General features: G+C 45.5%; 1 protein-coding gene across 2 annotated transcripts in view; it reads left to right on the top strand.

The window, feature by feature from the left end:
• mldr (mitochondrial ribonuclease P catalytic subunit) overlaps positions 1 to 25763 on the top strand; it is a 445834-nt gene that overhangs the window by 201944 nt on the left and 218127 nt on the right. For both annotated transcript variants that reach the window (XM_068344058.1, XM_068344057.1), the window contains exon 3: positions 24548 to 24754. In XM_068344058.1, the coding sequence (XP_068200159.1) occupies positions 24548 to 24754 (207 nt within the window). The remainder of the gene's footprint in view (positions 1 to 24547; positions 24755 to 25763) is intronic.

Here is a 25763-nt window from a genome sequence, read left to right as displayed (position 1 = left end):
GCTCCGTTAAAAAGCCCTCTTTGCCCATGTCTAAGAATGCGTGGTCTTATTTTATTAGACTTTTGATTCGGGAGGCACACTCTCATTTAAGTGAGAAGGATCATAATTTACTTAAAGTCAAGGCTCATGAAGTTAGAGCGATAGCAACTTCTGTAGCGTTTAAGCAAAATAGATCCATTAAAAGTATTATGGACGCGACCTTTTGGAGAGGCAAGTCGGTTTTCGCTTCATATTACTTGAAAGATGTCCAGACTCTTTATGAGGACTGCTACACACTGGGACCATTCATAGCAGCGAGTGCAGTAGTGGGTGAAGGCTCTACCACTACATTCCCTTAATCCCAATATCCTTTTAATCTACTCTTGAAATTTTTAATCTTATTTTGGGTTGTACGGGAGACTAAGAAGTCTTTCGCAATCTTTTTGATTTGGCGGGTGGTCAAAATATTGTTTCTTGAGAGCGCCCAGATTAAGAGTATTGATGAGGTCCTGTTATAGGGGTGTTCACCCTGGATATAGCAGCTCCTGGGAGTCTTTCAGCATCCTAAGAGGATCGCTGGGCTTCGTGAGGATAGCGGACTAATGAGGCAGAGTAATTATCAGAGTCAGCTTCCTTACCAGGTACCTATACTTAAGTTTGTTTTTTGAATAGTTGTCAAAAACTCTTGAGCATATACGCCTCTATTGTTTTAATACTGGTCTCTACCCACCACCATGGGTGTGAATCAGCTATTTATATATTCACCGGCTAAGTTTAATATTTAAAAATGATATTTTCCTTATAAAATAAATTTTTGAATATACTTACCCGGTGAATATATAATATTAAAGGCCCTCCCTTCCTCCCCGATAGAGACCCTACGAACTGAGAAAAACTGGTTTGGTTGAGAAGTATATGCGGTATCTGGCCGATAGTCGGCGCTGGTGGGCACACCCGACATCCTTCATGGCGATCGCTCGCGAGTTTTTGGAATCTGTCGACCGACGGAGACGTCAGCTATTTATATATTCACCGGGTAAGTATATTCAAAAATTTATTTTATAAGGAAAATATCATATTCCTTATATACGTTTATTGAGTAAACCATTTGATGTTACCCTGTCTTTAATTGTTTTCCTCTCAGGTAATTTTCAAGTTTAGGACCATTTCTCTTGTACTATTTCACTGGGCGGCACAGGTGGAGCCCAGAAAAGGGATTTTGACGAAGGAAAAATCTATTTCTGGGCGAGAGACCTGTGCCGCCCAGTGAACCCACCCTCGAAATCCCTCCCTGCTTGGGCCCCAAACTTGGGGTGCTATAGGGAGTGAGTTCACTAGCGTGGGTTGGGTTGGTAGTAGTAGCTTACGCAGCATAGATGTTGAACGGCACCTCGCTGTTTCAGGGATATTGAAGAGGAAATCTCTAATTGGTGCGAGGCCTCTGGTTATGATTTATCTCGTCCCAGTTATATACCGACACCTTATATAGGTGAGCGAGCCGGGTTCAACCTGGCATTCCTATGCAATTTTTCTCTGGTAATATATAGCAGTTATATACCTTAGAAATGGTGATAAAAGGAGCATTTCACTGGGCGTCACAGGTGGAGCCCAGAAAACCGATTTTGATCAAAGCGAAAAATCTATTTTTGGGTGATATGGCCATGTCGTCCTGATGGACCCTCCCTTTTTTCAAAATGAGTAAAACAACTATGTAATGAAAGACCCCACCCGAAACTACTCTATCTGCGGCTATTCTTGCTTAAATGTAACAAGGAATAATGCGCCGTAGTAGTACAGGGAAGGGATCCGCCTGGTACCTTGATAATGGCTCCACTTCATTTCACCACTCTTCCCCCTCAAAGAGTATAATCTATTCGGGATGAAGATTGCCATGTGTCGTATAAAAAAATACGTCCCTTGATATTATGCGATATCCTTAAAGTTATATTAAGGATACTCGCGCCAGGTGTTAGAATTCTGGAGACCTATGGTTAATTCTCTAGGAGTATCACTGTAGTTAAATATCCCCTAGAAAGCTACCTAAAGGAACCTTCCATCAGGACGACATGCCATATCACCCAAAAATAGATTTTTCGCTTTGCTCAAAATCCGTTTTATGGTTTAAATTGAATATTCTTTTATTTTTTAGTGACAATAAACGATATCGGCGTCAATGACCTTAGATGTCAGGATGCCAGAAAAGGGATTTTGACGAACGAAAAATCTATTTCTGGGGAGAGACCTGTGATGCCCGGTGAAAAGGGTCCTTCTTTACACTTTTCTAATATAAATCTTCCAAATATACTAGAGAAAGATAAAAGCATGGAATGTAGAGGTTACAACCCTCGCGCGATCACCTTGTGGGTGTCGTGTATTCAACAAGGGCGTGTGAAAACCACTATTCACAGGCTGTCTTCCATTTAGATAATCCCTTCATCAAAGGGGAGGGCCGTGACAGGCCCTAGAGAATACAGTAGGACTACCCCACCGACACCTACTACTCGCGCTCTCCAGGTCATCCTTCTGCAAGAACATATGGCTTGGCAAGGAAAGGGTGGGTCCGTACAAAAAATAACCGGGAAGGGTTTCACCGGGCGTCACAGGTCTCTCCCCAGAAATAGATTTTTCCTTCGTCAAAATCCCTTTTCTGGGTCGATCTGTGACAGCCGGTGAAAATGTACCAGAGAATGCCTTCCAAGCCCAATAAAGTAATAACATAATGCGGAGAATACAATCACCATGTACAACAATAATATAATATAATAATGTAAGAAACGTCCAATTACCAACTAGCCAAATGACATAGGGAGCGTAAGGCTAAATAACTAAGACGACAAGGAATCAACTGAGTGTCGAATCGCAAAAGGCATCAAACCTTACATGTCTAAGCATATCTAAACCTTAAAGGAACGGTAACTACAATAACAGTTAAACCATAGGAATTCAACATGACAAATATCATAGGGCTAACGAACTACCCAGGAGAGTGGCGACGTGATGTGAGTGGCGGGTAGGAGGGAGAAGAGAAGAGATGGAAGAAAGGAAGAAGCAGAGATTAATGGAGAGGGAAAAGGCTCCCCGCTGCCATCGTTGGGTATTTAAGGGCCTGTAAGATCTATAGATAGTGGCGTTTGACAACCATAGGGGATTTCCAACCCGTATATTTTTTAAAAATCATCAAAGTCCTTGTTCTGGAAGTAATTGATGTAGGTATCTACTGTCCGTATATCATGAGCCTGGGGAAATGATTCCGGATTAGTATGTTTAAAGAAGTAGAGGATTTGTTGCCTGATACCGTGAATGGAAATAGTACCTCCTTGTTCCCCGATAACCAAGGGGCCAGACGAGCGGGTGGCAGTTCTATCTAAAAAAGGCCTTGAGAGTAGTGACTGAACACAGAGAAAAGATCCTGGGGAAGAGAGAAAATCTTCCAAGGGGACCACCTATTTTGCGGATCCTCATTTCTTAGCTAGGAAAGCATTGTCTGGAGAAAGGAGTTCTTCGGCTGAAGGGAGGAAATCTATGTTTTCCGGGTTCGTGAGAGAGCTGCTAGTTCTGATATTCCATCACCTGAGGCCAAAGCCGTTAGAAATAAAGTCTTCCTAAGAAGAGTGATAAGAGCAGGATTCATTGTCCGTTCATAGACCAGAGTCCTTTTGTGGCCGAACCGAAGGTCGAAGCCTAGCACATGTTTTTGGAATAGATGAGAAATAGGAATCAGCTAGGTTAATGTTAAACCCAACAAGGAAGATCTTCTTCAAAGCTGACTTGATGGTGGTTAAAGTGCTAACTGTTAGGCCTTTGCCAAATAAGAACCTCAAGAAAGAGATGTCTATATTCGGAGACATACGAGTATGGTCTGAACTCTTAGGGAATCTGCTAGTTGTTAACGGCCGAATCATATTGGCGAATTGTCGAGTCCCTTTTGTCTGATTCGATGGAGAGATCGATTTCCGGTTCAATGTTCGCGTCTCTACGAGCTGCAAACTTCCTGTAGTCCACAATGTCAGAGTTTTGGCTATCCTTGAGCAATCTGACACAGTGAGTTTGGATTACTTGAGTCAGTTTGGGGAACGGAATCCGGAAGGGACGGAGTTTCAACTCGAGGAGGAGAGGAAACCAACTGTTCTTGGCCAGTGAGGTGGTACTAAAGCCACTGCCCCCCGGAAGGAGCGTAGTTTGTGTAAAAGTCTCATTAGAAGATTCACTGGGGGAAATAGGTAAACCTTCTAATGGTTCCTGAGTATCCACCGGAATTAAATTATATCTAGAGACCATTCTGACTCCAGTGGTTTCGTCCTGGCTAGTGAGTCCGCTCTCACATTCTGGACTCCCGCAAGGTGAGTTACTGACAGGATCCAGTTCTTTTCTGTTGGCCAGGCGAAGATAGTGACCAGGATCCTATTCAGGTTGGGTGACTTGGATCCTCCCCTGTTGACGCAGTGTACTACGTCTGTGCTGGCTGACACTACTCTGATGTGGCTCGACCTCGGAGGAGAGAGTCTCTTCAGGGTCAAAAACACTGCCATGGCTTTGAGAACATTGATATGGGTCTGTTTCATGGCGGGTGACCAAGATCCCTGAAACATCTGATGTTCGGAGTAATCCTCCCATCCACTTAAAGGCGCGGCTGTATGGAATGTCTCTTGTGGAGGTGGGAATTGTAGAGGAACCGATTTAGAGAGGTTCTTCGGTTCGGACTATGGGCGTAGTCTCATTTTCAAGACAGAGGGTATCTTCGAGACCTTGTCTCTTAAAGGTACTGTAGCTCTCTTTCTCCAAACTCGATTGATGTCTTTGAATTTTTGTTATTGAAGTGAATTGGAGAAGGCCGATGATACTTTCTAAGGTTCTTCTGGACATCTGTTTGTGTTTGAGAAAATTCTTGATCTTGGAAGCTATTCCTCTTACCTTTTTGGAAGGGAGAGACAATGTGTTCTTCGAAAGGTCCCACTGAATGTCTAACCATTCTAAGTGGCCTGATGGTTGCAGGCGAGACTTTTGGAGATTGACCCGAAATCACAGGTTGTCGAGAAATCGAAGTACTTCCTTCGTAGCTCTGTTGCCTTCTATGGCCGACCGGGCCCATATGAGCCAACCGTCCAGATAAGCCATGATCTGTATCTCTTGGTTCCTGAGTTGTTCTAACACTGTCTCTCCCAGTTTCGTGAATATCCTGGGATCAATGTTGAGGTCGAAGGGCATGTCTTGAACGCAAAGGCTTTCCTGCCTAGGCGGAAACCCAGATAAGAAGAGAAGTTTCGAGCTATAGGCACATGATAATAGTCGTCGGTAAGATCGACAGAGGTGGTGACGGCCCCACGGGGAAGTAAGGTCCGTACCTGAGAGATAGTCAACATCCGAAACTTGTCGCAGAGAATGTAAGAGTTTAGCTTTGACAAGTCCCGGCCCACTCTCAATGCCGACAAGCCTTTCTTTGGAATTGGTAACAGGCGGCCTTGGAACTTTGGTGATCGGTCCCGTTTGATTGCTTTCTTCTTGAGTAACTGTGGTGTACTCTTTCAGGATGGGAGTGGATTTCTGGGAGAAGGTCACTGGTGGAGGAGGAGGACCTTGTGGCCATATCCACCTCAAACCTTTAGAGATTATGCTATGAGCCCACAGACCGAAGGTCCAATGGTCTTGAAAGTGGTAAAGTCTCTCCCCTACCGGGACCACCTCGTTGTGAGGAGTGAACCTAGGTCCTTTCCTTCCCTGAGCCCCCTTTTTTCTAGGTCCGCCTCGATGGCGGAACTGTCTTCTACTCTGTATCTTCCTCTCTGGTGTCCACGAAAGGAACCTGAGGGTTCGGAGCTAGGGCTGTATGCAGGCGAGGGCATCCAAACGGGGTTGGGCTGTGTACCTGGGAGATCAGTGAGATAGCCCACCTGATGAGGGGGGATCCGGATGCATAGGCGTCGAATCAGAGGAAGACTGTGATAACGAGTGGGTAACTGACTATTGATGGCAGTGACCCCGGTTCGTTTTGTAGAGGGCAACTCTCTGCTTCTTCTTGAAGAAATCTTGCTTTTGGTCTTCGACCTTCTTTCTGGCAGTGAGGCCCCGCCTTTCCTGCAATTTTGGGTTGCTCTCGTATCATCTTGTAGAACCTTGTTCACCTCCTCCTGAGGGAAGAGGGTTTTACCCCATCAGGAGGAAACTATCAGCCTGCTCGATTCCAGTCTGATAGAGGCCTCAGACAGAACGTATTTCCTACAACTACAGTAACCCGATCAGACCACCAAACGTGTAGGTCGAATTGGAAGGGCAGAGATTGGTTCTTCATGAATATCCGAAACAAAGTCTCAGTGGGATAAATCGAGGCTAGGGTCTCCCCGAGGTGGGGTCCGGCTCTTTAAGAGCCGGCATGGCCGAACCTTCTTTGTCAGCTTGAATAGTAAGACCTGTCCATTTATCCGTTATAGGCAAGGCAACAATGAGAGCAGTTGTAGATATGGCGTATTCCCCATTGTGTGGGGTGAGCTTAGAATTAGCGTAACCCCCAGACCGACAACATCCTGGTCCAGACAGATCGGGCCTGCCCTTTAGGAAATAATACCATTACCTTCGGTACCTTGTCTAACCTAACCAAGGCATGCTCTTTCAATCGAACGAATCCGTTGAATGGGAATTCTAGTCCCTGAGAGTAAATTCTAGGTCCTCCAGAGGGAGGACGTCTATGCCATCCAGAGTTATGGTACCAGCTATATATGGGACATGTAAGGCAAATTTCTATGTGTTGTTTTTATCGAAGGAGGTTACTTCGATACGCCTGGGGTTGTAGGGGGAGTCATCCGAGTCCCTGAACGGATCCGACTCACCGCCATATCTTTGAGCTCCGTCATAGTCCCTTGGCTTGCCCTAGAAAGTGTTGTATCTGCTCTTTAACCCTACCCCTGGCTCTTAGCAGTCACGGTTTTATGCAAGGTAATATGAACATCAGGATCCTTTGAGGGTCCTAGGTCGGTGACGCAGGTAATTGCAAAGCTGAAAGCTCAAAACTCATCACCACCTACCTGCCCGTCCATGGGGTTGATGTCCAACCCTAGAGAGGACACTCCGAGGAGATAGGGTCCTCTAGATGGAGCATTCCTTCCAAACCTTGATACCCAAGGGCGGAGAGCCGCTCTTGCAGGCCGGAGAGATTCATCATCATCCTGAAAGAAGTGAGGGGATTAGTGATGAAGGAGAAGACCGTTCTCCTCAATAAGCAATGCATACATAAATCCAGATCAAATTAAATCATCGCCAAAGTATACCAAAAAGAAACATATTAGAACCAACTTACATCATGGGGGTGCAGTAGGGAGGACAGCTCGTAGCAGAGCGTGCATGACTCCGGGAACCATACCATGTAGGCGGACCTTCTGTAAAAGAAAGGAGACATAAGTCTGGATGTTCCTTGAAACTCTGGTTAGTGATCCTATTCACAGGCTGGGATCAACCGTATAACTATAACTAATAATAATGTCTATATTTATGCATATATTTAATTATAAATGTATAAATATGGATAAATATCCATACAACATCGTGTTCAAATAGAAATAAATTTCTACTCAGTACTTGGGACCGAACGCTAGCCCCTTCTAATGAAAAGCCAGGTCGAAACCAACCATGCCATGAGAGGCTATCTACTGTTCCTTGAGACTCTGGTCAGTGAACAGATGAATCAATAGAATACTAATATCCAGTAACCACGTAACATGTAACTATAAACCTCACCGGTAAAATAATGTTAACCCCGGTTCTGATCGTCTGAGTCAGGGGTGGCCAACCTATGGCGCATGCGCCAACAGTGTCGCATTGCATGATTACAAGTGGCGCACTATACCCCAAAGATAGTAAATTGAATGACTTTTCTTTAAAATTGCTAATTATGTTCATATATTTTCATGAGGACTTTCAAGAATAGCTAATGAATATTATCAACGCAAATTCAAAGTGTCATTAAAGTAAATACAGTTTACTTTGTATTCATGTTAAAACCTTTCCTTTACAGCTAAAACAAAAGATTGGCCATCCGTGGTCTGAGTGATCTCTGTTGCCACCAGAGATCCGGTGACAAAGGTCCGTCATAGTGAAAACGTAAACATCAGAGGAAAGCTAATATTAACCTCAATGCTGAACGTCTGTGTGATATCCGGTTAAGCCGGAGATTCGATGAAAAAGGACCGTAATAACGAAATTGTGATTATTCATGAAAAAGGGTTCGTACCCTGGTTCTGATCGTCTGATTGATTACTGTTTGTACCGGAGATCTGGTGACAAAGGTCCGTCATCGTGAAATCGTGACCCTCAGCGGTACGATTATATTAACCTCAATGGTGAACGTCTGTGTTATCTCCAGTGAAGCCGGAGATTCGATGAAAAAGGACCGTAATAATGTAATTGTGATCAATCATGACAAAGGTTCGTGTGCAAAAGGCCTCAGCCGGAGTCTGAGTGCCGGATTTCACCGTTGCACTCCAAATATCTGACTAGTTCTCACCCAATGAGTATCCATTATAGCGGAGTATAACTCAAGGCGGAGCTAAGGGTGTCGGCATAAAGCGATCCCAAATAATGACTCATACACTAACATAACCTATTAATAGTGCTAGCTCTATTAACAGTAACCACATCAATAAAACAGGAATATCATTAAACGTAATATCATCAACCCGGAGAATAAGAGAAGACAGGAATAACTCGTGATCGTATAAAACAGAAAACGGGAAATCCACCTCCTCTACTCGAGCTTAATAAAGAAAACGAGAGAATAGGTATCTCGTAACTGTAGTAACAGAAAAACGAGCACTCTACGCCACGCTCTCAAGGTTATATAATACAGAACCATAATCACACAATAATATGATAAGAATAAAGGGATTTTGACGAAGGAAAAATCTATTTCTGGGGAGAGACCTGTGGCGCCCGGTGAAAAGGGGTCCTTCTAATACACTTTTCTGATAAAATCTTCCAATTACAGTGAACCCTCGCTACTTCGCGGTTCGACCATCGCGGATTCACCACTTCGCGGATATTTTCCATAACCCATATATATACAGTAATATATATATATATATATATATATATATATATATATATATATATATATATATATGTATGCATGTATTTATGTATATATGTAGGTATGTATATGTGTATACATATAAATATATATATATATATATATATATACACACACACACACACACATATATATATATATATATATATATATATATATATATATATGTGTATATATATATATATATATATATATATATATATATATACATATATATATATATATATATATATATATATATATATATATATATATATATATATATATATATCTATATATCTAAAGTAGGAAGATGTGATGTAGTTCTAAGGGAAAAGTATGGGAAATATGTCTGGGTAATAAGCAAAGCTCTACCTCCAGTTTGTTTCTACATTATGATCAGAGATAAATGTAAACAAAACATTGGTTGCCATTTTTTATCGTGCTTTTTAGCATGTTTAGGAAATGCATGATATAAAATCACCTATAATATTTGTGCCTGTTTTAGTTTAGGGTACTGTAGTACATGCATTAAGTGTTCTGTACATTAAAGGGTAGTTTGTTAACAGTACTACGTACAAGGGAAGGTTTTAAAAGTCTGAATATACATGTTGAATAAATAGGTAAATATGGTGTCACTACTTCGCGGATTTTCACCTATCGCGGCCGCGACTGGAACCTATCTACCGCGATAAACGAGGGTTCACTGTATACCAGAGAAAGATAAAAGCATGGAATGCAGAGGTTACTACCCTCGCGCGAGCACCTTGTGGGTGTCGTGTATAAAGCAAAGGCGCGTGAAAGCCACTATTCACAGGCTGTCTTCCATTTAGTTAATTCCTTCGTCAAAGGGATGGGCCGATACAGAGGCACCAGCCAAGCTACCAGAGCCACGCCACCCACGCCCCGACGCGAGCGCCATCTGAACAACATCCTTCTAATTTGGACTTGCTAGCGTGTGTGTATATTGTTGTGCTCTCGGCTTTTTTCACTCTTGTGGATTTATTTCGTCATGACCGAAGCTCCATCTTCACCCATTCCAATGTTAAGTACCCTAGTTTGTTTTGACAGCTTTTTGTAGTACCGGGCTTTTGTCATCTACTCAGCATAGTCTGTTTTATCACTACCGTCTGGGCCCGTCCGCGTCCTCGGCGGCCATTGTTTTTTCCCTTGCCTTGCTGGGAGTTCATCTTAGTCTTGCCCGTTTGGTATTCTGTCACTTAGGTTCTTGGTTAAGCCCTGGCTTTATGCCTTTTTGAACCATCATTATTATTATCGTTATTAATTCCCATGGTACTTTTTGCTAGCAAGTCCAATCTGCGAACAAGAATAACGTTCTAGCTTTATTATAGTTTAGTACCCGCCCCCCGAGGCGTTCGTCAGTCGACTATTTCCCTTTAATTTAGGTTTTAGCAGACGTTATTCATCGTTCGTAGTCTTGTATTTGATGTTACAATTTTATTATTATACACTTATAATAGTGTTGTGTGCTTATTAGGTCCTGATTTTGTAACCACGGGAGCGAGAGATTGGGGTTCCCGTTTTCTGTTCTCAGTCACGAGTTACCCCTTTCTCTCGTTTTGTAATAACCAAGAACGAAGAATAACGACAACGTAACAAATAAACATAAAGATATAGTCTAAAACGAGCACCATCCTGAGGCGTGTACATTACTATAACAAAGACTAGATCGATATTCTTCGTCCAAATTGGACTTGCTAGCAAATAAATACCATAGTAAAAACCAATAATAAATAGTGATAATAAAAATGGTCATAAAACGTAAGTGATATAACCTAGATGACAGAGTACCAGATGGGCAATATTAACTTGAAAAACAACCGAATCGAACAAAACCAAAATGGCTGCCGTCACCGAGGACGGCCAAGCCTCTTCCAAAATTAAAATCCACATTACTGGAAAGAGAACAAATGCCCGGTACTGAAAAAACTGTCAAAACAAACTATGGTACTTAACATTGGTAAAGGTGAAGTAGCAGCGTTAGTCATGTTGAATTAACGACAATCACTTGCAAAAACACTGAGCACAAAAATATACAACTTGCGGGCAAGTCCAAAACAGAAGGATGACCTGGAGAGCGCGAGTAGTAGGTGTCAGTGGGGTAGTCCAACTGTATTCTCTAGGGCCTGTCACGGCCCTCCCCTTTGATGAAGGAATTATCTAAATGGAAGACAGTCTGTGAATAGTGGTTTTCACACGCCCTTGTTGAATACACGACACCCACAAGGTGATCGCGCGAGGGTTGTAACCTCTGCATTCCATGCTTTTATCTTTCTCTAGTATATTTGGAAGATTTATATTAGAAAAGTGTAAAGAAGGACCCTTTTCACCGGCCGTCACAGATCGACCCAGTAAACCTCAAATCAATAAATCAATTAGTTAATCAATCAATCAGCTTTAAGCCTTGCTTTTAGACTGAAAGGCATTGATCTTTCCTCTTTGTTGGAGTTGTCTCATCTCATACAAAGTTATGAGCTTACTTGCCCCCTGTTGGATCCTTGACCTCCTTTTTGGAACTTGGTTCATGTCTTTCAGTTCCTGAAGGGTGCTTCCTATGAACCATTGCGCCAGGCAACATACCAGCTCCTCACTTTGAATACGATATTCCTACTCCCATTATCTTCAGCCAAGACAGTTAATGAACTTCATGGACTATCCTTCGACATCGTCCATTCAAGGTGATGGGGGAAGGTAACGCTTAGCTTCGTCCCTGAGTTTATTGCTAAGACTCAAAATCCGGGAGTAGCAGATCCTAGTTTCGGGTCTTTTCTGATTGAGAGTCTTCATTCTGTAGCCAGATCAACTGTTACTTTGCCCAGTGAGGAGTTTGAGGTACAGTATTACAAAACTGTAAACGCACTGCAGCAGCTCGTCCCCGGGTGTCAGCACTCTTCGCCAGCACGGGGAAGGTCAAGAGTACTGTAGTGTCAAAAACATTCTATCTCAGCTTGGATTCGCAGAGTCATTGACCATGCAGTTAATCGCTACCCTCCTGCTTACTGACCTGGAGCTCATGACATCAGGGCCATAAGTACATCTTGGCCTTTAAACATAACTGCTCTGTGACACAGGTAGTGCAAGCTTGTGTGTGGAAGCGTCAGACGTCCTTCACCGTCCGCTACCTGCAAGATGCGACCCACAAGAGGAGAGTGGGTATTGGGAAAATTCTATGTTTGATGTCAACATTCTTATTTATATGGGAATATTTTTACATAAATAGTCACATTGCTAGTTTTCTCAGGCTGCTATCCGTGCATTGTACAAAGGTCCAGTGAGGTGTCAGGGTTTATATCAATAACAGGCCAAGCCAATACAGAAAAACCTTGGTCAATGGCCAAGCTAGTTTGTTGGACTTCCACCCTCCTAATGGGTTAATCATCCCTAATAAATCACAGGATTTTTAGTAGTGTGTGAATAAATGTCAAATTTGAGAGTAATTTGTATATTTCCAAACAATACAAACCTGGAGCTATTTATACAAATTGTCTGCCATTACCTGTCCTCCATAGTAAGTCCTGCCTGCAATCTAAAGTGGCTCAAATACACTGGTGTGTTAGTGAGAGGGCTATCTGGCAACCCCCACTACCCCTTACTACTCTCCTGCTAACTAGCGGCTTGGCTAGTTGCCACCTTGCTTAAAGGTTTTAATTGCTAGTCTTCCAGCTTTGCTGAAAGATGAACCATAATAGATAGCTCCAGGTTTTTATTGTTAGGAAAAATACAAATTACTTTCAAATTTTTCATGTTACAAAAGAAAGTTGTTCCGTAACTGACATACAAACCACACTATTTGATAGGGGTATTACTTTTGGCGTAGCTGAAATGACGAGCCATTAAAATTTAACGAGGGTTTACTACCCACACCGCTAGTTAGCGGGGTTAGGGGAGGGTAGCTTGCTCCCCCCCCCTCACACACACCTGTACTTGAACTCACTTTGCTCTCGGCTCGGATGGTAGATGGACGTGTCCTCTTTCATCCTCGCCGCTCTTTGGCAGCCATTACAGTGAACCCTCGCTACTTCGCGGTTCGACAATCGCGGATTCACCACTTCGCGGGGTTTTTCCATAACCCATATATATATACATATCGCGGATTTTCCGGAAAATTCGAAAATACCGCGAAATCTGAAGACCCCCAAATACGATATTTTGTTACCTGTAATTCCATAAATACTGTAATTAGTAATATCTGCTCTTACTGATTGTTCATTGCATTACATATGATATATAATTCAGCACAGAAAGAAATAAAACACGAAAAGAGAATGTGATCATACGATAATTCAGTACGTAGTAAAATTAAATCGAACATGAAACGCAAATCAGATGCAGTCATACCATATTAGAATGGTGTGTACTGTAATGGATGTGCTTCTTTTCCATGAATCTTTTGTATGTATACGTACGTAGTACAGTACTGCATCCAATAATATTCTTTGTTGCAAAAATCACATTTCGAATAAGCGTACGAGAGAGAGAGAGAGAGAGAGAGAGAGAGAGAGAGAGAGAGAGAGAGAGAGAGAGAGAGAGAGAGAGAGAGAGGCGTAAAATAGTGTACGTAAATTTTTATTATTATTGTTATTATTATTATTATTGTTGTTGTTGTTAATAAAATTATTATTATTATTATTATTATCATTATTATTATTATTATTACTGTACAGTATTATTATCATTATTTATTATTATTACGGTATTGTACTTAATCTACGTACGTTCAGTATGCGCGGGGCATCTTCTATGAGTAACCAACGCATCATAGTACTGTAAGACGGGTTGTGATTGGTTCAAGCGCTGATAGATGACGAATCAGAACTCAAGTTTTGTTATCTAGCCTGTGATTGGTGTTTTGCCCGCATCTTCTACCCGCAGCATCAAAGTTCTCGCGGGGCTGGATCGTTCACTTTCTCTTACCGCGTATCGCTGAGTAGACGTTCTTAAGTTTGTGAAGTTTAATCTGTGCTGTGTGCGACCTTTTTAAGTTGAACTTTTTGTTACAGTACTGTACGTAAATCCTACTGTAATGGCTCCCAAGCGTTCTGCTTCTCTTAAGGCTGGTAGTGAGCCTAAACGCCACCGAAGGATGATGACGATAGCTGAGAAGGTTACGCTTCTCGACATGTTAAAAGATGGTAGAAGTTACGTGGCCGCCGGCCGCCATTTTGGCATCAACGAATCCACCGTTCGCTATATCAAAAAGGACGAGGCGAACATTAGAAAGACGGCTGCAATCACCTTTAGCAGATCAGCGAAGCGAGTCGTTACAACGCGTAATAAAACGATCGTACGCATGGAAGGTGCTTTAGCTGTGTGGATTGCCGACTGCCGGAAGAAGAACATAGCGTTGGATACGAACACCATCCAAACAAAGGCTTTGAGTTTATATGAGAATTTTGCTGCAAAGGAACCTAAAGACGACGACGGCAACCATGCTGAAGATGATGATGATGCAGATGATCCTCAACCAGGGACATCCACTGATTCCCAGCCTCAGAAACGTTTTTCCGCAAGCAAAGGATGGTTCGCGAAGTTTCAGAAACGCTTCGCCCTGAAAAGCGTTTCCCTGCATGGGGAGTCTGCTTCCGCTGACACTGCCGCTGCTGAAACTTACGTGAACCAGACGTTCAAGAATATTATCGCCGAAGGTGGATACAAGCCGGAACAAGTCTTTAATATGGATGAGACTGGCTTGTTTTGGAAGAGAATGCCGTCGCGAACTTTCCTGTTCAAAGAGGAAGCCAAAGCCTCTGGCTTTAAGGCATTCAAGGATCACGCTACCCTCGTGATGTGTGGCAATGCTGCTGGATTTTTGTTAAAGCCGGGGCTTATTTATAAGTCGAAAAATCCTCGCGCTTTGAAAAATAAAAATAAGAATCTCCTTCCCGTGTACTGGATGCATAATCAAAAAGCATGGATTACGAAGATGCTGACCTCCAACTGGTTCCACCAGTGTTTTATCCCGCAAGTCAGCAAATATCTCGTAGAGAAGGGCTTGCCATTCAAGATCCTTCTCCTTATGGATAACGCTGGTGGACACGCAACTGACCTGTCGCATGAGGGCATTCAGGTTGAGTTCCTGCCACCCAACACCACGTCATTAATTCAACCGATGGACCAGGGGGTTATCAGGGCGTTCAAGGCCCTCTACACGAAGAATACCTTGGCGGACCTCGTTGCGTGTGTGGATGCTGCCCAAGATGACGAGGATGAAGATTTCAACTTGAAGGCGTACTGGCGGCAGTACACCATAGCCACGTGCCTGCAGAATATTCAGAAGGCACTTCAAGAGATGAAACCTGCAACCGTGAATGCGAGCTGGAAGAAGTTGTGGCCCGATATTGTTTACGACGACAAGGGATTTACTCCGTCGGAAATCCAACACTCTGCAATACGGAAATCTGTGCAGTTGGCTGCCATAATTGGAGGTGACGGGTTTGGCGACATGACGACTGAAGACGTCGACGAGTTGTTGGACTGCCATTCCCAGCCCCTAACTGACGCAGACCTCAAAGACCTGACGAAATCGGCAAGTGAGGAAGAGAGTGATACCCAGGAAGAGACCCAAGAAAATGTCGAAGAAACGGGCTTAACATTAGAACGGCTTGCCAAGTTCTGCAACCATATCAAGGAGGCGAAAGAAATGTTACAAGAGTGGGACGAGGATATGGTTCGCTCGATGCAATTCTCCAACAAGGTCGATGACATCATGACTCCCTACAGGATGCTCTTGGATCGAAAAAAGAAGCAGCGGCAACAACTTCCGATCACAATGTTCTTCCAGCCTCGCAAAAAAGAGCCAGTTCCTCCTGCTAGTACGCCTTCGGAAGAAATTGAAGAAGTTTCCCAGGAAGAAGTTGAAGAGGTGTCCCAGGAAAAGACACCTCCGTCTGAAGAGACGTAAAATACTATCATTGACTGCACAGTAGAACACATCATCAGCTTCATCATCATCATTTCTACTGTGCAGAAAATTCATCGCCATCACCATTCAAGTTTTTCTTCAACTTCTTTCGTGGTGAGTACAGTAACAATCTTTATTTTTTACTTTAATATTCTTACTGCCTGTTTTATAGTTTAGTAATGTACGTACTGTATGCATTAAGTTAAAGGGAAGGTTTTAAAAGTCTACATGTTGTAACCTATCATATTTTTTTTGTTTAAAATTTACATTTACGTACGTAAAACAATCTCTCTCTCTCTCTCTCTCTCTCTCTCTCTCTCTCTCTCTCTCTCTCTCTCTCTCTCTCTCTCTCTCTCTCTCGTAAATTGTTTTCCTGCTTTGCTACGTACAATACTGTATAATTTATATTTGTAAGGTAACATATTTTGTAAATGCTTTTACTGTAAATACTGTATGTACTGTATCATTATTTATCACTATCATCATGCGCGTTAAATGCCTTGTTTGTTCTGAGCGTGGTTGTTTACTGAGCGTACACGCCGTCGTTTCAGGCGGCGTCATAAAGAAAAAGATTTCATTTGGAAGTCCTAAGAAAAATACGTAAACTAAAACATTGGTAATAAAAAAATCAACATACAGTACTGTATAATCAATATAATCGATGCAAAAACTAACCTATACATATATGTGTACACTAAATGAGTTTGTTTCTTCATTATGATCAGAGATGAACGTAAACAAAACTTTGGTTGCCATTTTTTATCGTGCTTTTTAGGTGTTTAGGAAACGCATGATATAAAATCGCCTTTAATATTTGTGCCTGTTTTAGTTTAGGGTGCTGTAGTACATGCATTAAGTGTTCTGTACATTAAAGGGTGGTTTGTTAACAGTACTACGTACAAGGGAAGGTTTTAAAAGTCCGAATATACATGTTAAATAAATAGGTAAATATGATGTCACTACTTCGCGGATTTTCACCTATCGCGCCCGCGTCTGGAACCTATCTACCGCGATAAACGAGGGTTCACTGTAATGCTTTTTTGCTTTCTCTTTTGACAGGTTTGTGTGTGAAGTTGGCCTCTGCTATTATGCGCACCTGTCCTGGATTACCCGACCGCCCCTGCGGAACATTCATGTTGGCGGTTGAGACAGACCCTCACACCCTTTGCCCTTACTGTAGAGGTCAACGGTGTGACAGTAATAACAAGTGTGGTGAGTGTAGGGAGTGGTCTACCTCCCAGTGGGAGAGGTTTTCTCGGCGACGTAAGAAGAAGTCCAGGTGGGATCTTTTTCCTTCGAAGGTTTCTTTGAAAGGAGAAAAACCCAAGGACTCTTCTTCCGTGGCCCAAACCTCCTTCGAAGCTCCCACTCGATCGGTCTCTTTCGAGAGACTGTCGAGTGGTAGCGTAGACCATGGTACTGTTTTCCAAGCTCGGGGTTCGAGAGATGGCGTTGCCTCCCCTAGCGAGGCAGCTCCACCTCTCCCCCCGGGGGAGGATGTGTCATTAACCCATTTATTGCAGCTTTGGTCTTCCTTGGGGCTCGAAGGTTCGCCCTCCAAGGAAGCATTACTTGACTACACCCGATTGGGTGCCGCTGTCAAGCAATCGCCGACTTTGGCGCAGAGGTTGATCCTCTGTCGATTGTCGACGTGGTGTCAGAGGTATCCAATACGGTATCTCCTAATACCTCTGCCTCTTCAAATCCCGCAGCAGCTGAAGGCTTAGTTTCCCCCGTCCCTGCTCAACCAACGAGGGAGAAACTAAGTCCAACAGTCTCTCCTGCTGGTGTTGCTCTCCCTCGGGGAAGTTTACTTTCAGGGACTCCTCTTCGGAGGACTGCAGAAGGTCAGCTTGCTGATCCAACGGCCCCCAGAGGGTATATCCGTCGCAAGTCTCGCCTTCCTCTTCGCCAGAGAGGCCTTCCTTCACCTGCGGTGAGGAGGCGCCTCTTTGGTTCACCATCTCCGTTGCAGTCCGCCGCAGAGGAGCCTGCTATGGTCCTGGACCTCTCAGCGGATCGTTCGCGATCTCCTTCGGTGGAAGGTCGTCCTTCCAAAGGACACGTTGACCTTCCACCAGACAGACCTGCTGACCTGCAGTCGCCGTTCCTGAGAGCTGATGTGCGCTACGCGCCTACAAAACCTGACTTGCATGCTCGTCAGGCATCAAACCCTATTACGGGGCATAAAGGGCGTATGCGCCATCGCGCGCATACGTCCCTTACGCGCCATCGCGCGCATACGTCCCTTACGCGCCATCGCGCGCATACGTCCCTTACGCGCCATCGCGCGCATACGTCCCTTACGCGCCATGCTAAAGATGAGCATGCGCGCCAGGCTTTGTCTGAGGTAGCGCGCCAGCGCTCACGTGCGCGTCAGCGCTCACGTGCGCGTCAGCGTGCCACTGTGCGCGTCAGCGCTCACGTGCGCGTCAGCGCGCCACTGTGCGCCATCAACCTCCTGCGTGCCAGCAACCTCCTGCGCGCCAGCACTCTCCTACGCGTCAGCGCTCTCCAACTCGTCAGTACTCTCCAACGCGCCAGCGCTCTCCTGCGCGCCAGCGCTCTCCTGCGCGCCAGCACTCTCCCGCGCGCCAGCGCCCACACACAGCGATCTCTCCTGTGCGCCCACGATCTTTGGATCTGGGCGCTGTTGGGAAGTCAAGGAAGACTTCTCCTACGTGCCAGCGCTCGCCAACGCGCCAACTGCTGTCTCCAGCGCGCCAGCGCCTGCCATCGTGCAGTCACGCGCAGTCACCCTCTTGCTCCCACGAGGATACGCGCGCCCGCGCCCATTCTCTCCTGCAGTTGCTCGCCACCACCCTGACACGCGCCCACAAGATGCACGCCCACGCACAGAGGCTCCAACTGCGCGCCCGCGTCCCAGGGGTATCTCTCCTGCACGCGCGCGCCCTACGACATCTACTGGGGCGCGCGAACTCTTGCCCGCATGCCTGCGTGTCCAACTACCTGATCCGGTGCGCCCATGCGCGCGCGAATGCTCTCCCGCGCATGCGCGATCAGTCTTCTGCGCGCTCTCCTGTATGCCCACAGTCTCCCGCGCGCGCTCATACGTGCCATCACTCTCCTGCGCACCCATGCGCGCCCTCGCAATTGCTCGCGCGCGACCCTGGGTATTCTCCATTGCGCGAGCACCATTACGCGCCCCCGCGCGAGCGTCAATACCCCCTCGCGCGCGAGGGTGCTGGACAACGCACGGCAATGTCGCCATTGCCGCATTCTCCTCCCCGCAAGCGCATAACAGCGCGCATTGCGGCGGAAGGGAAACATCCAGAAAGGTCCAGGATCCCTTTTTCTTCTTTTCAGGTGAACCCCCCTATGGAAACTCCTCCCAGGGATCCGTCGATTCCTGTCCCTCCAGAGGGAGTGTCTGACAGCGCGTCTGTCAGTCGACAGCCATGGTTCGGTGCGCTAATCAGAGCAGTTGTCCAGGCTTTCAAGCCTGTTCTCTCTGAGTTAGGTCACAGATCCTTGGCTGTTTCTGCCCCTCTGAAGAGAAAAAGAGGAGTTCCATACGCGGTGACTTCTCCGAGAACTAAGTTGACTCCTCGCAAGCCTTCGAGGTAGGTTCCTTCACTCCCCAGACTTTTTCTCCCTCCCTGCCGGACGAGGACTTCCCGTCCTCAAGGGAGTCACGTGAGGTGAGACGTTCCCCCATCGCACCAATGAGGGAAACCCCACCTCGCGTTGGAAAGTCTTCTCGGGTAGGGGCTGAAGGGAACTTGCCACTGTCTATGTTAGAGTCCCACATCCTTCCCAAGAAGGAGTCGAAGGACTCGAAGACGGTACCAAAATCCTTGACGAGACTTAGGACAGAGCCAGCTAGCCACTCGGAGAACGTCCGCGAATCTCCCCAAGAAGAGCCTTTGTGGACGGGAGACTTCGTTGCAAGTCCAACATCCGGAGGAGAACTACAAGAGTCAGAGCATGCATTTTGGCTGGTTCTGACTCTTATGAGGGCTCTCAATGGGTTTGCCGACCCAGAAATTCCCCCTCGAGAGGGCAAAGACACGGTCTTGGACCGCGTATTTGGCACTCAAAAACCTCCTAAGACCAGTGTGGCCCTGCCCTGGTCTGAGGGGGTTAAGAGCACCAGGGACAAGATCGCTGTTCAGCTCTCTGAGTTGTCCTCCTCCAACCGTTCCAGTGCCAGCAACAAGCTTCTCCCACCTCCTTGTGTACAGCAAAGGAGGTACTTTGAGATCTTGGAGGAGCCTTGTTTAGCTCTTCCCCTCCACCATTCGCTGGAACAGCTTACCAGGGGAGTCCCTCTTGAGAGACTCTCCAACCGGCAGGTCTAATTCTCGGCAACCGAGATCCTTAACCAGGAAAAGGTTGCGAAGTGTGCTATGCAAGCCACTTCTTGGCTGGATATCTGGTTAGGGACCTTAGGTATCCTGATACGCTCGGAGGACTTCTCCAAAGAACGTACCAGGAAAGCTATGGAGACGTTCCACCTCTCAGGCACTCGCACGATCGAGTTTCTGGCCCACCAAGTCTCGAACTTGTGGGCGAACACCATCCTGAAACGTTGGGACGCGGTGGCTGAGAGGTTCCATCAGAAGGTCCCTAGCACCGAGATAAATAGGCTCAGGCATTCTTCCTTAAAAGGAACGTAATTGTTTGAGCCTAAGGATGTGGAACAGGCCGCTGAGAGGTAGAGGAAGTCCCACCAAGACTCCCTCCTTCATAGGGCTTTGACATCTAAGCCCTATAAGCCTCCAGCGCCACAAGAGTCCCGTCCGACCAAGACCGTGAAACCGACGACAGCAGCGAAGACAGTGGTGTCTAAGCCCTAAGGACAGGAAAGGCAAAAAGTCCTCTAGAGGAGGTAAGAATCCTAGAGGGAGCAGCCGAGGCCACAAACACTAGGATTGGCAGTCCCCCTGCACGTCCACCAGTGGGGGGATGCCTACAAAGTTGCGCAGATAGGTGGCAGCAACTCGGGGCCGATTCCTGGACGATTTCCGTAATCAGTCAGGGATATTGTGTCCTGTTCACAACATCTCTACCTCCCCTGACGACGAATCCAGTGTCATTGAGCTCCCTTGCCATGGGATCAGCAAGGGGGCAAACCCTTCGGGCAGAAGTCCAGACCCTGTTGAAGAAGGTCGCTTTCCAAGAGGTCCTCGACGGGTCCCCAGGCTTCTTCAGTCGACTCTATTTCTTGTAAAGAAGGCATCTGGAGGCTGGAGACCAGTCATCGACCTCTCGGCTCAGAACTAGTTTGTTAAACAAACTCCATTCAGCATGGAGACCGCAGACACAGTCAGACTAGCAGTGAGGCCGCAAGACTTCATGTGTACACTGGATCTGAAGGACGCGTACTTCCAGATCCCAGTCCATCCGTCTTCAAGGATTTACTTAAGATTCAGCCTAGACAACAAGGAGTATCAGTTCAAGGTGCTGTGTTTTGGTCTCTCCACAGCACCGCAGATTTTCACCAGAGTGTTCACCCTAATATCTTCGTGGGCACACAGGATCGGCATCCGTCTCCTCCGTTATCTGGACGACTGGCTGATCCTAGCAGACTCGGAGTTATCCCTTCTTCAACACCGGGACAAACTTCTGGGACTTTGCCAAGATCTGGGGATCATGGTAAATCTCGAGAAGTCCTCTCTGCTTCCCACTCAAAGACTGGTATATCTAGGCATGGTTATAGACATCAATCTCCACAAAGCCTTCCCATCAGGCGACAGGATAGCAAGGATGTGGAAGGTCGCAAGCCCTTTTCTCAGACGAGAAGAATTTCCAGCCCAATTGTGGTTACGTCTCCTCGGTCACCTTTCATCATTGGCTCGTCTAGTTCCCAACAGTCGCCTCAGGATGAGATCCCTCCAGTGGCGACTCAAGTCCCGTTGGAATCAAGGTTACGATTCCCCGGACGTCCTGAACCTACGAAGAGGAGTGGATCTTCTCGTCCTCCCCCCGGATTTGATGCTGTTTTCGGACGCCTCAAAGAATGGGTGGGGCCCCCACGTACTGCACCACACAACTTCAGGCCTGTGGTCAGAATCAGAAAAGTACCTCCATATAAATCTTCTAGAGATGAAGGCCGTCTTTCTGGCCCGTCAACAGTTCCAACAATACCTGGCAGGTCACTCTATGGTGGTGATGAGCGACAACACCACAGTAGTGGCTTACATCAACAAACAAGGAGGTACCTTTTCGAAGCAGCTATCCCATCTTGCAGTAGAGATACTGAGATGGGCCGAAGTCCACTCAATTCTGCTATCGGCACTTTTCATTCCAGGCAAAAGGAATGTGCTCGCCGACAATCTGAGCCGAGCGTCTCAGATTATGAGTACCGAGTGGTCTTTGGATCATCTAGTAGCCAACAAAGTCCTGACTTTGTGGGGTTCTCCGACTGTGGATCTGTTCGCAACAGCTCTGAACTTCAAGCTTCCGATGTACTGCTCCCCAGTCCCAGACCCTAAGGCTCTCTGGCAAGATGCCTTCCAACAACGGAGGGACAACATCGACGTTTACGCTTTTCCCCCGTTCTGTCTGAAGAGGAGGGTGCTCAACAAGACCAAAACATCGGTTAATCTTTCGATGACCCTCATAGCTCCGCTATGGCATCACGCGGAATGGTCTCCGGACCTGCAACTCCTAACGGAAATACCGAGAGAGCCCCCTCCACGGCACAATCTACTCAGACAACCACATGCCAACATCTTCCACAAAGCCGTAGCTTCGCTACGACTTAACGCCTGGAGACTGTCCAGCATCTCCTCGCTGAGAGAGGATTTTCGTAACAAGTTGCAGTCAGGATATCTGGACATCTGCGGAAATCATCCGCAACTGTCTACCAGGCAAAGTGGAAAGTCTTCTGTGGTTGGTGTCACTATTCCAACAATAGCGGAGTTCCTTGTGTATTTGCGTGAAGAAATGCACCTTTCGGTCTCGGCAGTGAAAGGCTATCGCTCAGCCTTAAGTCTAGTCTTCAGGCTGAAAAGAGTGGACATTTCTTCTTCGCTGGAACTTTCCCGACTCATACGAAGTTATGAACTTACCTGCCCTCCGTTGGAAGTGAGACCTCCCCCATGGAACGTGGTTCGAGTTCTCAGGTCTCTTAAGAGACCTCCCTATGAACCATTACGCCAGGCTTCAGATCGCCACCTATCTTGGAAGACGGTGTTCCTACTAGCTTTGGCTTCAGCCAAGCGTGTTAGTGAACTTCATGGTCTCTCGTATGACATCGCCCATTCTAGGAGATGGGGGTAGGTAACGTTCAGATTCGTCCCTGAGTTTATTGCTAAGACTCAGAATCCGGGAGTAGCGGATCCTCGGTTCGACTCCTTCCGGATTTCTAGTCTCCGTTCTGTATCAGATGACCCAGACCATTTTCTTCTGTGCCCATTAAAGAGTTTGAGGCTATATCTTAAAAGAGCAGCTGCAATTCGTCCTCATGTGCCTCACGTCGCCCTAGAGCCCATGATGTCAGGGGCGTAGCTATGTCCCTGGCCTTAAAAAGAATTTTTCAGTGACGCAGGTCCTTCAAGCTGGGGTGTGGAAGCGCCAGACAACTTTCACAGCCCACTACCTGCAAGACGTGACCAACAGGAGGGTTGATACGTTCCCTATCGGCCCTTTGGTGGCTGCACAACAGCTAGTTTAAAACCTCAAGCTCCTTATTGGTCAAGTAACAGAAGGTTGAGGGCATTGTTATCCAGTTTTAGTCTGCATGAATGAAAAGGTTTGACTTGCCCTTATTCTTTTCTTCATCATCCCCTCTCTTGGGGAAAGCAGCATCGTGGGTTCTTTGCATGGCTGACCTGAAATCACTGCAGGTAAACCATGTATCCTTGTGTTCCTAGTATTAAATTAATACTGTCACGTTCCCATACCCTCACGAGGTGGTATTGGGAAAGTCCTAGTCTACAAGTTTCTATCTAAAGAACTTCAGATCACCTTCTTAGGACGAGTCACACTTCGTTATACCTTCACACACACCTTGCGTAGGCTGCAGTCCTTGCGTAGCAAGGTTCTAGCGAGGTGCAGGGACTCCTTGTTTCTTGGGTGCTGACACACTCAAATAACGAGTCCCCGGGCAAAGCCAAAAAGCCAGTACTGGCTGGGACGTCCACCCTTCCTAATGGGTGAGTCACCCCTGTTAAATAGAGTGGTTTGTATATCAGTTACGGAACAAATGACAAATTCGTAGATAATTTGTATTTTTCCTAACTATACAAACCTTAGCTATTTAATCAAACTTGCCTGCCAGCCCTATCCCCCTTTAAGTCCTATCTCCAAGCAAAGTGAGCTCAAGCACAGGTGTGTGTGAGGGGGGTGGGGGGTGGGGGGGGCAAGCTACCCTCCCCTACCCCCGCTAACTAGCGGTGTGGGTAGTAAACTCTCGTTAAATTTTAATGGCTCGTCATTTCAGCTACGCCGAAAGTAATACCCCTATTAAATAGCTAAGGTTTGCATACTTAGGAAAAATACAAATTATCTACGAATTTGTCATATTATAATTTCCACATCAATGCAGGATTCGTTCATTTCTAGAGTCATTTTGTTGCTTTCTAAAGTGACTTGTATATATAAACTTCAATCTTTTTTATTTACAGATTTTTGATGTCACTTTAAGTGAAAATGCTTGCTTAGCATTAGCAAGAACTAGCCAATGGAAAGAAGCCTTGAAATATATGCCTATATTTAAAAAATTATGTTCTGTCCCTGCAAGAGTGTACAATGCTATTATAAGTGCAGCATTTAGGAATGGTGAATATGATACTGGATGGCAGTTCCTAGAAGCATTAAGTAGAGAAGAAAAGGTATGTGATATTTGGTTTTGATTATTTTCAAAATTGAAGTGGTATTCAGTCATCATAAACCTTTAGTTTGTTCATACACAAATACAAACCCTCGTTCTTTACATTTGAGTAACGATAACAGCAAAGCTGGAATGCAGCTCTAAACATTTTAACGAGGCGCCAACAATCATTTGGGTTATTACCATTTGGTAGTGGGGAAGCATCGTCCCTCCTCTCACTCACCGTTTGATTTTCCTGTGTTCTCTTCCATGCTCTTGATTACTAGCTAAAAACTGAATTTATCTTTTTCATTTTAAGGTAAGTTATGCATATTTTCATTGAGGATGCATGATATGCGGACCCATCTAGGCAGATCCTCACTGACTGCCCTGCAAGCAGAGGATAGTCCTGCATGCAGGCATCTCCATGTGATGAGTATCTGGAGGGGCCATCCACCCAGCGGGAACAGTATGGCAGGAGGAAGAAGTCCTAAATGAATTCATTTCCCTTAGCGTCTTCTTGGAAGTGAAAGAAAGACCAACTTTTCCCTCTTTCGCAGGATTCCCTCCCCTCTGACTCTTCCCGCTCGGTCTCATCCACCCTCTTAATGAGAGAATGCCTAGATGAAGTCATTGAGATTTAGCACTGATTATAACTTGGTGATGGGCAACAGGGATCTCGATCTTGGGAAATTGCTCCCCCAGTTCGAATGTAAATCTCTCTCTCTCTCTCTCTCTCTCTCTCTCTCTCTCTCTCTCTCTCTCTCTCTCTCTCTCTCTCTCTCTCCCCCTCTTAATATTACTTTCTCCTTCTCCTAATTTTATAAACTTTCTTATTATATATGTGTGTATATTATGTACACACACACACACACACACACATATATATATATATATATATATATATATATATGTATATATATATATATATATATATATATATATATACAGTGGAACCTCTACACACGAACGTATCTACATCCGAATTTTCCAACATCCGAAGTAAAATTCGAGCAAATTTTTTACTCTAC

Source organism: Palaemon carinicauda, chromosome 20 (assembly GCF_036898095.1).
Source record: "Palaemon carinicauda isolate YSFRI2023 chromosome 20, ASM3689809v2, whole genome shotgun sequence".
In the NCBI taxonomy this organism is placed as follows: Eukaryota; Metazoa; Arthropoda; class Malacostraca; order Decapoda; family Palaemonidae; genus Palaemon; species Palaemon carinicauda.
This window is presented reverse-complemented; position numbering and strand designations above follow the sequence as displayed.